We start from the raw sequence: 17,546 nt of genomic DNA, 5'->3' as shown, positions 1-17,546 counted from the left end.
ATTTGAATTGAATGTCATATGTATTGATATAAGTCACTAAATACGTATAATATTTTTTATATATAAAAATAATATAATTAGTTGATAACACTGATAACTTGATATTAATAGTTTAGAAAAGTTTTTCTCGAAATAATATTATTATTATTATTATTTTGCTTACATGTTCATTTCTGATTGGTCAAGAGCATCTATAACTTTCTCCTCCTATTTTTCTTTTTATCTCACTTGAAAACATAAAATCCCTCCTCTCATTCATTTCAATTTTCCATCATAGGGCCTATGAAACGTAACATTAATGTCCCATTCATGTAGTGGGATTCACCAATCTTAAGACCCTGTTTGTTCACCCCCTATTTTCTCAAAAGCTAAATCTACCAAAGATCCCGTTTTTGGCGGGGAGATGCCCTGCTTTTCTAGTCCCACCACACCCCTGACCAACAAATACCTCTCTCTCTCTCTCTCTCTCTCTCTCTATCTCTCTCTCTAGGTTCATAATTTCAGATGACTGCAAAAACAACCCACCATCTTTGGCTTCATTCGTGTATGCTCTCTCCTCTCCTGACACTCATATGTCCTCTCCAAAAGTACTTTTTCACTAAAACCCTAAAACTTCTGCTAAATCCAACCCACCCTCCATTTTTAGTGCTCTGTTATTACCCAACTCCACTTTATCAGCTCATTCTCTCACATCACACCAAAACATTTATCACCATAGCCTCCATTTCAACAAAACCCAGTCCTCTCCATTGTCGGGTTCATCAAAAACCAACTTTTTCTTCAATGTGATTCAAAATTTTCCCATTTTTAGCAAAACCCAGTTCCTAAAATCCAAGTTTGGCAGTGAATCAGAGATGGATTGTGCTGTTTTCTTCAATTTTATCCAAAATTTCCCATTTTTAGCGAAAACCCAGTAACCCAAATCCGAGTTTGGCAGAGAAACAGAAATGGGTTGTGCTGCTTCCAGGTCGAGTGACGAAGACGACGACGTCGTGTCTCTGTGTAGAGAGAGAAAGCGTTTGATGAAGTCAGCTGTGGAGCTTCGATACAAGCTCGCTGATGCTTACTGTAAGTACAATCAATCGCTCCACGCAGTTGCATTGGCCATAAGGTTGTTCGTAGCTCGTCATTCCTCTCCATCTTCACCGTTTCTCATCACCTTCCCTTCACGCTCTGAACCAAAGAACGAAACCCTAGTCTCCAACCCCATGTACCTTCAACAGAGACCCTCTGAGTCCAAGACCCATGAAGCCGTTCCATGTAAGTCCCCTGTTAATAGGGTTTCTTCTCACTCGTCAAATCTAGAGAAAGAAAATCTAGAGAGAGAAGAGGATGATAATGAGGATGAAGGAGGAGAGGTTTGTGAGCATTTTTATGGCGGTGAGGACCCACCAATGCCATCACCAGAGTTTGATTTTGGGTGGGATTTTTTTAATCCGTTTGATGGGGTGAAAACAGAGGTGGTCAATGGGTTTAGTCAAAGCTCTGATGATGATCTGAGGGCTGTGAGGGAGGCAGAGGGGATACCAGAGTTGGAGGAGGAGGATGAAGAGAGAGAAAGTTCTGGAGAGAGAAAGGCTGTAATGGAGGATGATGGAGAGAGAAAGGCTGTAATGGAGGATGATGGTGATGTGGGACATGAGGAAGAAGCGAGAACAACAGTGGGTGATGCTAAGTTGAGCCAGGGGGAACACAAGGGACTTAAAGTGATTGATACTCCTACAAGTGGGAGAGAACTGTTGGAGGCACTGAAAGATGTGGAGGACCATTTTATTAGGGCTTATGATTCTGGTGTGGAGATTTCTAAGATGCTAGAGACGAATGTGGTTCATCTTCAGCCTGATTTGGAGGAAATTAAAGGTGGGGTTCTCTTTCTTTTTGCTTTTCATTTCACTTTTGATTTTCATATCTTGCCTGCTTTTTATTTCACTTTCGATTTTAGTCTTTAGACCATCCAATGAATTTGCTTTTGTCTGATTCTGGCACTCGATTTATTTATGATTTTTGGGATAATTTTGTTTGATTGTTTGTTTGTTTCTATGGAAAGAGAACCAAGAAAACAATGGGTCCATTATGATTGAAAAGGGCTATATGCTAATAATTTTGTGCAAAATGGGATTAATTGGGGTTATGTGCATTGTAATTCGTAGGAAGTAGAATCCAAAAAAAAAATGTTAGCTGGAGAGCTCATATATTCTTATCCAGCAAGTGGAGGTTCCCAATTTCATTTCGACCTAATTTTCTGTGAAAGCCAAATTAAAGATCTTCATTTTTCTTGTAGATTCCTCCTCTTATCTTCGTTAGTAATAGTCTCCAACTTATCTGATGTGTTGATTAGTGTACTTGTCTAAAGTTAACTATCAATTGTTTTGCAAATAGTTGAGAGTCCTTGTCTGCAGTTGACTATGTTGCACATATACATATTATTCTTATATAATAACTGGCAATTTGTTTAGTGGATGATATATATATATATATTGGCTGCATCGACAGCCCCAAGTGTGTGAGATAAAGGACTGTGAATGCAGCCATTTTAGCTAAGTGAACATCAGTCTTATTAATTTATTCATTATTCACTCCGTTTGGTAACAGAGAGCTCAAGTAAACTCACGCAATCAATCACGTGGAGGAGGTCCACTTCATTGCGATCTTCGTCATGCAAGAGCTTTCTCGCATCGTATATATATATATATATATATATATATATATATTGGCTGCATCGACAGCCCCAAGTGTGTGAGATAAAGGACTGTGAATGCAGCCATTTTAGCTAAGTGAACATCAGTCTTATTAATTTATTCATTATTCACTCCGTTTGGTAACAGAGAGCTCAAGTAAACTCACGCAATCAATCACGTGGAGGAGGTCCACTTCATTGCGATCTTCGTCATGCAAGAGCTTTCTCGCATCTGCCTCCAAAAGTTCTTCAACATGGACAGAATTCGAAAGCAATCTTTTTGATAAATATGGAGGAATGGAATCAGGGAGTCATTCGTTGACGCTAGGAAGATTACATGCTTGGGAGAAGAAGCTCTATGAAGAGGTGAAGGTAACATATCAACTTATCATCGTTTTGCTTTCATTTTATCGTCATGACTTGTTCCTACCTTGTACCTATCCCGCACTTCTTTATTATTCTACTCTTCCTATCCAACACTTCATTAGTATTCTAGTCTTCTAAAAGGACTATTTAAAACTAAAAGTCAGTTGATGGAATAAATGTTATGCCTGTTTTTTTCTTTGTAGTTTATCAGCAGTAACATCTTATGGGGAATTTGTCATATCTTATACAAGTAAACCACGGAAAAATATTGGGTACCCCGGGGTACCCTACTATATATTACCCCTAGCCTGTGGATACTATTTTCTTTGATAATAGGAAATAACTACTCACCGTTGGGCAGCGTACTACATTGTTGTTACCGTCGGGGTACCCAATATTTTTCTTGTAAATCACAGCTAATTACTTCTGTTCTTGTTGTTAGATTTTTATATGATAATATAGCTTACGCCCAACTTCTTGTCCTCTCTCTCTATCATGTATTTGTCTCCTAGTTGTTTTCAATGATGTTTTTTTGTACATTCGTATGAATCGATTCCCCTATAAAACTGAAGATGTAGTTTATATAATTGTAATTAATGCAGTACAACAAAATAACATTTTTCAGGGGAAGAACACAAATAAAAAAATTTAGTGATGTTGAGTTGGTTTTCAGAAGCTATGATGACAGCAACATATGGTGGACAAGGATTCAAGGAATATGTGTTGAAACAGGGAGGACAATTCTTTTTTACCTTTTTTTTTCTTTCTTTAACTTGCACTAAATTCTGAACAAGTACTTCTCTAAAGAAGCATAATACATCATGTTTCATTTAATGGTAAATGTTGCAATCTCCACATAGGTCTCGACAAAGTCTTAAGATCATGTATGGAGCTGATGCCTGCCTAGTGCCGGAAGGTCAATCCTCTTCATTAAATCCTACCTGAGTTTTGTTCCTAAGCTTGTTATCTGGAAAAGGTTGCCACAATCATTCTTGTGTTTCTATATTACAAAAATGTTGGTGTAAACATGCAAATAATTCTCAATGACCGAATGTGGTTGGTATAAAATAGTTGAGGGTAATGGAAAATTTCACACTGTTATGTTACAAATTGACCTAACAAAAGTTGTAACTGTTTGGGAAAAAAATGTGGCTTTTTACATACCTTTCACCACAAATGTTTCTATATGCGTTGAATGTACTCATTTACACAAATTTTGAAGTCGGATAAATGTTTGTGGATTTAGATTTGCAACATTATAATTGTAACTTTTTGCTGAGGCAAATGACTGCAACACGTTTGATTTATTGTTTAAGTATGATATCACTGATATGTTCATTGCTAGCCTATATTCTGTAGGGTAGATCTTCTATCACTGCAAACACTTTAATAATGGGATTCAGAATCTTCATTGCTGTTCTTTTTAACATTTTTAATAACCATGCATTCAGACTGGAGAGCAAACTAGGAAAATTTATGAACAAAAATGCTCACAGTTGAGGATCCGGGAAGCTGGGAGGGAGGGCAATGATTCTAAGGATAAAATCAGAGCTGAAGTGAGAGATCTACATTCCAGAATCATGGTTGCAATACGAAGTGCTGAATCAATCTCAAAAAGAATTCACAAACTAAGAGATGAAGAGTTGCAGCCACAACTTATTGAGTTGCTACACGGGTAAGAAAACATATGATTTGTTGGAATGATTCGGCAAAGTCTGAAGTTTCAAATTTGTTTGTGTATTTAACTCCCAATCTCTTACCCATCCGTGCAGTCTGATGAGAACTTGGAAAATAATGCTGGAGTCGCATAAAACCCAAAACCGAACCATGTTTGAAGTGAAAATTTTCACCTGTCCAGAATATGGTAAATTCTGCAGTGACTCTCACCGTCTTGCCACTCTTCAACTCGAGGCAGAACTTCAGAATTGGCGTGCTTGTTTTGCTGGATTTGTTTCTGCTCAAAAAGCATATGTGGAAGTTCTCAACGGATGGTTATCCAAGTTTATTATTCCAGAAGTTGAAGTTTGCTCCAAGAGTAGGACTTCTATCCCACCATTTCAAATCAATGGGCCACCAATGCTTGTGATTTGTCGTGATTGGTTATCTTCTTTGGAGAATTTGCCTTTTGATTCAGTAATGTATTCGATGAAAAGCTTCGGGAAGGATATTCAGGTTTTGTGGGCTCAGCAAGGAGAAGAGCAGCAACAGAAGAGGAAGGTCGATGGACTTACAAAAGAACTTGACAAGAGGGTTCTCGAGTTGAAGAGGGCGGAGAGCAAAATTCTTGAGTCGAATTTTTCTGAACGAATGACCGAAGCAGATATGCGACATCGGGTTGAGTACTTGGCTGAAAGGAAAAGTGCGTTGGAGGCATTCAGGAAGAGGCTTGATACTGAGAAGGCAAAACATCATGACACCATGCAAGAGACTCAACAAATTACTTTAAACGGATTTCAGACAGGATTTTCCTCAGTTTTCGAGTCATTGATGGAGTTTTCAATGGCCTCTATGATGATGTATGCTGACCTTGTGGGATACTACAAAAATCCTAAGGCGGGAGATGAGAATGGTGTCCATACATCCATAGAAGGGTCGGGCTGTTAATAGTAAGCCCTAGCAGGTGTTGGAAATATATTTTCAAATTATTTTTTGAAATGTTATATATATGTCGGTGTTCAAATATGAAAAGGTGGCCTCTCTGAATCACTCTTTGGGTGTTCTCTATTAATCTTAGGTATTCTCTATCATGCATATCTCAGTGTTCTGGATTGTAGACTTGTAGTGAATAGTGCAACGTTCAACTACAACAAGAGGAATTTCACTAAAAAGAAAGCTTAGGTGCCTGGAGCCTTTCAGATTGCTGTCAGAACAACAAGATGAATACGGATAATCGAAAGGTGTTTATTGATCTCGGATTTTTTTGGATGCCATTCAAGAAGAGGCTTTGATTAGACCAGATTTTCCTCAGTTTTCGAGTCCCCAAGAGAGTTTTCAATGGCCTCTATGAAGAGGTATGCTGAACTTATGGTATCCTCTAAAAGTGCTAAGGTGGAAGATGAGAAAGGTGACTATACATGGAAGGGTCAGGGCAATTGTATGTTTAGGGGTCAAAGCAGCTTGCTGGGATATATATATATATATATATATATGGTAGGATCTTGTAAGCAAGCAAGAGGGCTCAATGTTTATTATGAACAAATATATAATGCTTGCCTCCAAATTTTGTCAAAGAAACTGAATGACTCTGATTCAGTACTGTCCCTAGCCCAAAATTGGCAAGGGAGTTTGGGTTGTAATGTAAATCTTGCTGTAAGTATTTCATTTTGTGCTGCTATGTAATAGAATTGAGTATTGCAGTATTTGGCGAGTTTGCAGAATCAAAAACTTCTCCAGAACCCACAGTGCAGAGATCCAATGGTGCAGAATGTGCCACATCATCTCATATAAGAACAAAAAGTCCATTTTCACCATTATAAGTGAAAATTCAAAGTAAATGTGGTGAAAAAGTGCGCCTTGGAGTATACAGGAAAAAGTTTACCGGAGAGAGTTCGAGTTCCCACTGGATATACTAGATCGGATCCGAGTTAATGTAAAATGACATATTAGGGAGGGGAGGAAATAATATCAGCTTCCTCATTTGAATGAATGCAGTCCAATTATAAATCTATCTTTTAGAATTTTCCATACTAATATGATGATTATTACTAATTAATCAGAAGGAGATATTCCAGAAAATGTAGATATCAAGCTATGGCCTATGGGCTGCATATTAGATATAGTTTAATGGGACCAAGGAAGTGTCACCAGGTCAGTATAATGCCAAAATTATCGCAATAATATCATAGATGAAAATGAATGTGACTAGTCATGTTAAGCTCTGGAATATGTTAGGACTGACCTTATATTGTGTTTCAGTAGTCCCAAGGAAATATATATATATATATATATATATATATATATACACATATTTTTTAATCATCATTGCTAGAAATTTTACTTCTGGTTCACCATTATTGTGGGTCCTTTCTAATTTTGTGTTAAGCTTGGGAATATGTTAGGACTGACCTTATATTGTGTTTCAGTAGTCCCAAGGAAATATATATATATATATTAATCATCATTGCTAGAAATTTTACTTCTGGTTCATCACTATTGTGGGTCCTTTCTAATTTTGCGGCTCATAAATTCACTCACTCTGCAACGACATTACTGGGGGTAGTCGGGGAATCCAACATTTTTTAGTAGAGATTTTTTAAAGATATTTTTATTATATATTGGTAAGATTGAATTTTTATGTTTATTCGTGTTAAAAGACAAAGAAATATTTTGTAATTAGTACACTGGCTTAATCAAATTAATGTCAAAACAATAATTTGAAATGTTATAAAAAATATACATTCAGTTTTTAAATGAAATATATATTTTGGACATCCAAAATAAAAAAGATGGACAATCTATTAATGTGGATGAAGTAACATTAATCTTCAGAATCAAAATCCTCTCCATGAAGAGAAACCAGGGTTTCATAGTGTGAAATAGTTTGAAGTTTCACTTGTTTGGAATTTGTTACTACTTACAGGTGAATTTACTGACAATAGTAATGAACTTCACACACTGAATAAAATTATAGATTTTTTCAAAGTAAGTTTAGAATTCCTGCTAAAATTGAAAATGTCAAAAAGAAAATAAAAGGATCAAGGCTTACCATCTGGACTAGTTGAACAAAATCATTTAAATTCAAAAAGTTAGACAATTATATCCAGTTACTCATCAATCAACATTTCAAAAGTTCAATCATTTCAAAAAAAAAAAAATTCCTAAAAAAATTGATGATTATTCCTCGTAAAAATCCTAGTATAGTTCAAAATTATACTGTAATAAATGATTCTTTTTTTTTTTTCTTTTTTTTTTTTTCCCCTAAATCTGTAATAAATGATTCAATAAGAAAAACTGTAGAGAGTCCCAAAAGGTAGGTGATATTATTGCCTTCTTGGATGTACAACTTTAAACTAAATGCTGTACCAAAGGTTGGATGTTCTTGGTCTTCATGACCATTTAATGTGGGAGCTCCAATGCAATGGATTGCAGGAAGCTTTAAATGTTGTATATTAACTACTTAGACAATGTTAGGGTTTTAATGAATGATAAGATCGACCTTTATGTTTGCTATCTGACACACTAAATATCAACCCACTGGTTTTATTAGTCTCAGGTTTGCATTACATGAAAATTACTTTGAATGATCCTAGGAATCATATACTACTTACATGATTGATTATTGCATAAGTGTTTCTTTGATGGTTTGAGTTTATTTGTCTGGAGGTAATTGCACCAAGTTTGCATTCTAGCCATTGATGCATTACTCAGCACCAAATCACATGGATGAGGGCGAGCCTTGGCGCAACAGTAAGGTTGTTCTATTCTAACCTGGAGGTTAGGAGTTCGAAACACAGAGATAAGGTTACATACATTTAACCATTCCCAAGACGGGAACCTCAGTGAAACCATGTTCCTTGATCTGTTAGTCCTTGAACAAAAGTACAGTTTCAATGAAATTCACTTCAATGATCTCTCTGTCATTTAAGATTTTTTCGAAAGTTCAGGTACCCGAACACGCACGCGCCTACAATATTGTCCCTAATAGGCTCAAACACTCTTACCTTCTCTAGAGTAATGCCCATTGGTGCCTATTATCAGAAATGTAGCCTTTGGAGAATCCAAACTCATAAATAGAGTTCCATGGACAAGTCCCTGATGAAATTCACTTAAATGCAAAAGTACAGTTTCAATGAAATTCACTTAAATGATCTCTCTGTCATTTAAGATTTTTTCGAAAGTTCAGGTACACGAACACGCACGCGCCTACAATATTGTCCCTATAGGCTTAAACACTCTACCTTCTCTAGAGTAATGCCCATTGGTGCCTAATATCAGAAATGTAGCCTTTGGAGAATCCAAACTCATAAATAGAGTTCCATGGATAAGTCCCTGATGAGTGATGAAATGCTAAAGTGGTGTTCTTTAGTAACATTATGCAGAATTTAATGCATTTATTGGTAGTTGGAACCTTATCCTAGATCTTCTTCATGCTCAGAACAATCAAAGCCCACCAAGTCTCAGAGATATAGGTTCACAATAATGATTGAAATGTTGTTACTTAAGGAAAAAATAAAAAAATAAAAGGGAGCATCTCCGTTCTTACGAAAATGATTTTTAAACCGATTTCCTAAACCGAATTGGATACCCTTTAGGAATTTTTATCCCTTTTATGCAATGAATAGACCCACGCTTCAGTTTATCCACTGCATCAAATGGATAAAATCCTCCTTTTGCTACACAAATCACAAATAGGCTTGGAAAATAGGTCCAAATAGCACTTGATCATGTACAAGTCTAGAATCAATGGGTCTTAATTTAAGGCAACCAATCTTCAGTGTCCTCATTCTGACATATATAGCTTGATCACAAGCTATGTCTGTCCTTACTTTTAATGCAAACCACCAACTAGTTCTGCATATGCACAAAGTGGTCCCAAGAGTTCATAATTCTTTTATGCAGTAAGTAGCTGAGCACTGTGATTGTAAAAAGGATCAACAGATTAAGAGTTCCAATGATAGACTACCACAAGTAGAAAGGCCAGAATTAAGGAAATAATGGGAGGGTAAATCTCAGCAGTCATCTTGAGGGAAAACTCCATCAAATGGAGATTACTGAGGACACAAAAAAGTTTTAGATGGAAAAGTTAAATAAAGGGAATATTGTGAGTGCGCGCGAAAAAGGGATTAGGTACTTCAGTTATGTCAAGTGGAACATCTAAGCTGTCTGCAGCTAAAAGTAAATCTTTTTCTAAGAGATGAGGAGGTATAAGAGGTAGAATCCTAGATAATCACTATGGCCATAGTAATTAGAGCATGTAACTCTACTAAACTGATGATTCAATGACACTGAGATTAAAGGGCTTGCATGGGAATGAGATTTAAATGTATCCTCCACAAAGTTTTAAAGAGTAAATTTTCTATTCCTTAAAAGCATGGCTAATGTTGCGAGGTTATTGCCGGTACTTCATAACCATATTCAATCATCAGCAGTGGCGGAGCCAGAAATCTGATCCATCGTGGGCCAATTTCAGAAAATACAAGTGAAAAAATACTCTTCAAACAAAACAAGTTTAATTTTTTTCCCCTAACAAATAACTCATAGACCAACTTTTGTCCCCATCACATTTGCACCACACAACGACTCTCCCAATCGATTTCACTGCACAAATAAATTGATTTTCCTACCACAAATAACAGTTCGTTTCGATTTTAAGGCCTAATCATGTAATCTCATAATTGAAAAATAAATTTTATTTAAGGGACATATGCCCTCATTGGGCCTAAGGTAGCTCTTCTGCCCTTGATCACCGGAATACATGAGGAGAGAAAAAAAAAATGGAAGAAGAAACGAAAATAAGACGATCAATGAAAAAACTAAAACAGCTCAAAATTTTATACAGAATGCCCAATTCATGATATGTCACTCTCCAACTAATTACATAAGGCAGTTGTCAAGGAACATGGTATAACTAATGTGTGTGTAAAAAGAACAAAATAGAGAAACCCTAGTATTAGCAATCAAAGAACTCTAATTATCATGTAATATACAACAAAAAAAAAAAACAAGCACATTACAGATCTCTTCTGCATAACGGGCAAGAACCGTGCCTCACCAACCACTTATCAATGCAAGGTAGGTGAAACATGTGATGGCAATGAGGCAAACTCCTAACAGTCTCTCCAAGCTGAAAGTCCTGCATATATTACACAATAAACAATCGATTTAATGAGTCTCTTGCACAATTAATTTCACTTGTGGATGTCTACGAATTAAAGAAATAATATTTGGAAGAAAAATAATTAATGCCTGTACCTGAAGGCACACTGAGCAAGAGACTCTCTCCCCAGTAGCATCTAAGCTGTTAGTGTTAGTAATCTTGATCTTTGGGATCTTCTCAACTGAATCTCCCGGCATCCCCTTAGGCCCCCCAGTGTCAAAGATATTGGAGACATCTTCAAAGCTTGTTTCCACGGCACCCATCTGATTAAACACATCGAAACTGTGAGAAAATGGAAAATGGAATTCGGCATTGCTAGTATTTAATTTAAACAGATGCTACTGGAAAATGGTACCTGACTTTGCACTGCACTTAACATGGCAGGACCAATCCGTTCACGAACAAGTCTACCGCTTAGAAGACTTGCAATAACATCAATCTGCACAATTCAAATGATATCACAAATTGAGTACATTTTAAGCTTGAAGATAGGATTCACTAAGTTGACAATTGATGGATCAAAGTGATGTAGAATTCGGAATTAATGTGCTTCTAAACTAAAATTGAAACATATCATACATAAATGAGGTCTAAATTGCTCACCAAGTAAAGGAGACACCCAATTCCGGATTCATCTGATTGCCAGAGAACAAGCGAAGATTCGAAGACCTCAATGGAGAAAACAGCACCAGAGATGGCTCCAACTGCAGCTCCTCTAACGAAACCACTCTCGGTTTCTTGGCCTATCAGAGCTCCGGTCAAGGCTCCTAATAAGGTGCCAACTGCAGAGAACAAGGTCAATTCTTTCATTAGCTTCAACCTCGAGAAAAAAACATATTGTTACATGAAAAGCAAAAATTCATGAATTTCAAGTCGTAAGAATCAAAAAATATCTCCCCTGATAAATGTAACAAGAACAGCAAAATGACAATAACATCCCCCAATTTGTTCATATGCCCAACTCTCTCTGTCAACATAATTCAAATCCAATAAAACTAGAACTTACCCAACAACCCCCTTATATATTTGAACCTCAACAAATCATTTATTTTCCAGAAAACTTGAATATAATGTGTCAAAATTGGGTAACATCAACAATTATAGAACCCCAACACACACACACACAAAATGCTGGCTGGTAAGAATAAATGATTTAAGAGAAACCCAAAAAAACCCAATTCTAAATTCTGCAAACTCATATCAGAGAACATATATACAGATCAGGAATCAATAAACCCAAATAATTAAATATAAAATGAGAAAATAAATATCAATTTGAACCAGAAACCAGAGGAATTAAACAAGAATGATAATAATACACACCTAATGCGAAGAAGAAGGTGAAGATGGCAGAGACAACATTCCCAATAATCGCAGAAACCGCGAAGCTGAAATAGTCTTTAACCTTATCGACCAAATTCCCAAACGAAAATGAAGATGTTGATGATGATGAAGATGAAGGCAGAGATTGAGATGGGTATGCATAGAACTCCATAGATTTTAACAAAGTTTAAAAAACTCTCTCAAGGGTTGTGTTTTGATCCAAAGATTGGCTTTGTTTCAAAGAGACGATCATACAAACACATATAACACACAAACACACACACCTATATATATAAATGTATTATGTACTCCTATAAGATTTTAAAGGGCTGAATAATATGTATGCTTAGTCGTGAAGAGAAGGTGAAAGGAAAGTACATAAACCAACTCGCATTTATAGCTCTCAATTGAATTGAATAATCTTTTCTCAAAGACGAGAGAGAGAGAACAATACAAATCTTATTTTGATGAATTGAGTTTCTCAGCGTCTAAGTTGTCCACATACACGCGTTTTCTCTCTCTACTGTAGAGATTCTAGAGGGAGAGGACTATAGAGTGAAATTACCAAAAGGACAAAAAATGTAGAAAAAGAATAAAGAAATGAAAAACACGATCCTATGTACTATGTTGATATTTTGCCTTGGTGGGCCCAACAAAAATTGATTGGGGGTACAGATGGTCTCTCAGGGATTACCTGAAATGCTGTTTTTTATTGGTTGGGTTTAGATCAAATGGTCAAGTAATCACGATTCACGACTGTGATCGTTACGTTACGTGGACCACGTGCATGTGTCTTGCGTGAACATCCTTACTTTTATAAATAAAAATTACTTATGTTTTTTTTTTAACGCTCCTTAATATCATGAGTAATATTATTATTATTATTATTAGAGTAAGAAAGTTACGGGCTAGCAATTACTAGTTGTTAGAGGGAAGGGTGAAGATGTAAGTCTCGTTTCAGACACCAGAAGAAATCCGACTACTTAGATCAGGTGTTCGTTAGGAGTAGAGGTTGTTCTTGGTGAGCAGAGATCGGTCTACTTCATTCTTCTCACCATGCCTACACACACACAAATGCTAGACTTTAATTTGGAGGCTACATTTGTCATTAATCCAATAGTTCATTCTAGGCTTAATCTAAAACCTACACTTGTCAACAATCCAAGCAGTGTATATTCCTTGGCTGTGGTCAAGATGAGTTTGGGTACAAGCTTTATGATCCAATTAAGAAGAAAATTATGAGAAACAGAGATTTCGAGCCCTAAGTCTTGTGTAATCTAAACCCTTATATTTCTATTTTTGGGGATTTATATATATTGTTGCGATTAGTGTTCTAGCCTTGTGAATTTAATGAATCTTGGTATATTTCTATGATTTCTATGGTTTGATTCTTTCTCTTAATTCTCTAGTTGCCTTCTTGGTCTGCCTACGCAAAGGAATCGTCGGAGATCTCCCTTGAGGTTTCGTCAATACATGCATGCTCAATCCAACTGATGAGTGAGCGCCAAATCAGAGTTTTGTTTGGACAAAGGTGTCCAAATCTGTATATCTCAAAAAAAAAAAAAAAAAGTCAAAATGGTTCAAAATGCATTTATAAAAGTTCTAAACTCAAATAAATACCTCAAGTCACTCTTGGAGCCCTCGTGGCATGCGAAACGAGGCACGAAAAATGATTTCTTAAAAATCATAATGCATAAATGTACTTAACGACATTAAAAACATGCGAATGAGATTATTAGGTAGTCCCAGTGCACCACCTCATCTATGGTCCCAGATAATCCTAGCCATCCATCTGTCTAGAAAAATTACACCTCATCACGAGATTTGTATATCAATGTGCAATATTTAGGAGCGACAAAACACATATTAGGATTGAAAATCGACACAGTTGCGAGTGAAAATAAAAAAACCTGAATGGAGAAAAATCATTCCATATATACTTATTTAAATTGATAAATTATAATTTTACTCTTTTAAAATTAGATCTAAGAAGTCACTTTATTTCAATTTCTTTTAACACCAACCATATTATAAGGAACACGGTCTTGACATTTGTCGAAGAATTATGGTGTCTTAATATAATCTTGAAATGATCAAGTATTATATTGATATTCAAAAAAGTAAGTCAGTGGTCCTGCGCATCCCAACCAAAAGTTCTATGTTGTAGCTTTCAAAAAATTGCACCGCTGGCTATAATGCTATGCATTAAATATAATTAAAATAAGGATAATAATTAAAAGAGAAAAGTGCAAAAAATCCCCCAAAACTATGGAAGTTTTGCAACTAACCCCCTGAACTACAAAAAAAACTCTCCCGAACTTTCACTTTTTTGCAATTTGCCCACTCAAGCCATCGGAAAAGATATAAGATAGTTTTATCCTTATTCAAAACTACGTTATTTTTATCTCCCTCTTTCTATTTTTGTGTGTGTGTATATATTATAAAATATATATATATATATACACACACACTATATCTCTGTGCGGTGTCCATGGCAATTGGAAGAAGTAAAAGAACCACAAAAAGACACAGAGAGGAGAGGGAGCACATCGATCTCGCTGGTCATTTATGGTGCCACCTCGTTCATGTCGTCGTTGACCGGCGACACCGACGGCAAGCAGACATATATATGAGGGGGCAATTGTGAAATTTTTAGTAATTTTAGTAGGGGCGATTGTGGAATTGTATAGGCATATATATTAAAATACGAAAAATAATAAGGTATAATGGGTAAAAAAAATTATTTTAGTAGGAGCAATTACTCCCTGACAATGAAAGAAGAAACCCCCAAAAATAAAAGAAATGAGGAACATAACTGTCCCTCATTTCTTGTACCTCTATAACTAAAAAAAAAAAAAAAAATAGGTAAAAAATTAATTAAATGTGAATTAACTAAACTGCCCCCCATTTTTTTTATATTTTGGGATTTCTTCTTTCATCATGGATCCATTAGTAGTAATTGCCCCTACTAAAATAATTTTTTTAGCATTAGGTTTTGAAATTCTTAGAGCATCTCCAGCGGTATGTTAAAATAATCTTTTGTGTAAAATATACACTTCCACTTATGAAGTGTAAATTTTTTCTATCTCTAGCAGTTTGTTAAAATACATTGCCGCGGTGTAAAAGGGTTGTGTAAAATACACGACCTTTTTATATGCCAGATCAACATATTTCCTTTCTCATCCCTCTGTCTCGTTCCATTAAAGAATCAACCATATATTAAATAAGTTTGTAAAAGTTATGTAGCTTCCTGACATGACACATAGTTGATTGTTATTGGGAGATATATTTTTACACAAAAGGTTTAAAATAACTGTTGGAGCTAAAATTAAATAATACGAAATTTTTGTGTAAATTCATCATGACACATCAAATTTACAAAAAAAAAAATATATATACACAACGGTTGGATATACTCTTATATATGACAACATTAGAGTTTGACTTCTTTACAACGGTTATACCTAAATTTCCTTTCTTATCATGTTATAAATCACAATCCAAATGGCGAATAGCTCGGCTGGTACAAACCTACCTCTCTATTCGAGTCTTAGTGGAGTTATGATTGTCTGTGTTTGCTTAACCTATCAACAAAAAAAATAAAAAAATAAAACCACTAAAAATAATATTTTCAATTAGACCTTACGCAAATTAACAAGTATAATCCCAACTTATTGAGTTTCAATAATCACATTACAATCCTATTTATTTTATTTTATTTTTAAAAAGTAGAATCACAAAAATAACTTTTTATTTATTTAAACTTTAGAGCATCTTTAATCTGATTTGTCATGATAGATTTATATAAAAAATTTAGATTATTTATTTTTAGTTTCCATGGTTGTTTTATACATTTTGTGTAAAAATATATATTCCAATAACAACCAATCATGTGTCATACCAGGACTTACATAACTTTTACAACCTTACTTAATATATGGTTGATTTGTTAATGGAATGAGAAAGAGGGAGGAGAAAGGAAATACGGTAATGTAACTGTGTAAAAATGTTGTGTAAAATACACAATAATTTTACATTTTGGTATCGTGGTAGTGTGTCTTAACGAGTAACAAAAAATTATTGTGTAAAATGCACAACAATTTTACATCTTGATGACGTGGTAGCGTATCTAAACAAATTGCTGGAGATAAAAAAAATTACATATAATATGTGCAGTGTATATTTTAAACAAAAGTATATTTTAACAAATTACTGGAGATGATCTTACGTCGAGAGAGAATGTATTAAAATAATTAAGAAAACCTAAAACCACCTCAAAAACAATTTTATTTTATTTTTTATTTTTATTTTTATTTTTATTATTATTTTTTGAAATGTTATAGGCAACGGCATAATTCGACTAATGGTGGAGTGTCGCTTTATCAGGCTTATTGAGAAAACTCCATCTGTGCTTTTTTGTTCTCACTCTGTCAGTTGTCACTAAAAGTAAAATGACTATATAGGACACATTATATATATATATATATATATATATATATATATATATATATATCCAATCAGACCATGGCCACCTCCACACTTAAATTGATTGCCACCCCCATAGACTTAACGTAAAAGCAAACATTCACAACCTCTAACTCACAATTGGATTCATTAAATGTATTCCATTAAATAATGTTATTTTCTCAATCCGTGTTCTTTGATTTTTGCTAATATTAAAACAGGTCTTATTCATCAATGATAATAACTAAATTTAATAAATATTGAAACAAAAGAGGATTATATCTAAAATTGTAATGGTAAATCTTTTCAAATCCAATTACGGCATGAAATCACCTTTTTTAATTTATTTTTGTAATTTTGATTTTTGACTTTTGCTAATATTAAAACAGGTCTTATTCATCAATGATAATAACGAAATTTAATAAATATTGAAACAAAAGAAGATTATATCTAAAATTGTAGCAGTAAATCTTTTCAAATCCAATTACGGCATGAAATTACCTTTTTTAATTTATTTTTTTAACTTTGATTTTTGTTTTATTTATGTATTTATAAACGAAAAATCAACCCATCTGTAAGTAGCTTTGAATTCAACGATAGTTTGTAAACTCTGGAATGCATATGGTCGCCCTCAAAGGCTAACGTGAGTCTCGACTCTATTGAAGTCAATGCTTCCCACTTAGTGAGTCTCAAACCATAAACTAAAAAAAAAGAAAATATATTATACATTAGAGTTATGTTTGTTTTGATGTAAATTTTTTTTTTATATTTATTTTTTAATGTTCGACAAAAATTTAGATCGAGATTAAGGTCGAATCTATCAAATGCGACAATTTTAGATATGGTACCAAGCTGAGCAACAAACACATAAAAGGATTTGATAATGCTCTTTCATTTATT

General features: G+C 34.7%; 2 protein-coding genes across 2 annotated transcripts; one reads left to right on the top strand and one right to left on the bottom strand.

Moving 5' to 3' along the window:
• The first annotated feature begins 320 nt into the window (after nt 1-320).
• LOC132266540 (protein ALTERED PHOSPHATE STARVATION RESPONSE 1-like) lies at nt 321-6,404 on the top strand. The gene is made up of 4 exons (XM_059767433.1): nt 321-1,860; nt 2,826-3,049; nt 4,495-4,718; nt 4,816-6,404. The coding sequence occupies exons 1-4, from the start codon at nt 948-950 to the stop codon at nt 5,645-5,647; spliced, it is 2,193 nt and encodes a 730-aa protein (XP_059623416.1). The 5' UTR covers nt 321-947; the 3' UTR covers nt 5,648-6,404.
• A 4,103-nt stretch (nt 6,405-10,507) lies between these two features.
• Nucleotides 10,508-12,721, bottom strand: LOC132266539 (NEP1-interacting protein-like 1). Its single transcript, XM_059767432.1, has 5 exons — nt 12,183-12,721; nt 11,463-11,641; nt 11,215-11,298; nt 10,955-11,122; nt 10,508-10,835 (listed from the first exon to the last, which is right to left on the bottom strand). Exons 1-5 carry the CDS (start codon nt 12,352-12,354, stop codon nt 10,713-10,715), a joined length of 726 nt encoding a protein of 241 aa, XP_059623415.1. The 5' UTR covers nt 12,355-12,721; the 3' UTR covers nt 10,508-10,712.
• Between the last annotated feature and the right edge of the window lie 4,825 nt (nt 12,722-17,546).

The sequence above is a fragment of the Cornus florida genome, unplaced genomic scaffold (genome assembly GCF_030987335.1).
Source record: "Cornus florida cultivar Cherokee Brave unplaced genomic scaffold, ASM3098733v1 CherokeeBrave_3.0.0_Hap2_Chr07, whole genome shotgun sequence".
In the NCBI taxonomy this organism is placed as follows: Eukaryota; Viridiplantae; Streptophyta; class Magnoliopsida; order Cornales; family Cornaceae; genus Cornus; species Cornus florida.
The sequence above is the reverse complement of the archived record's forward strand: the minus strand, read 5'-3'. Positions and strand labels throughout refer to the sequence as shown.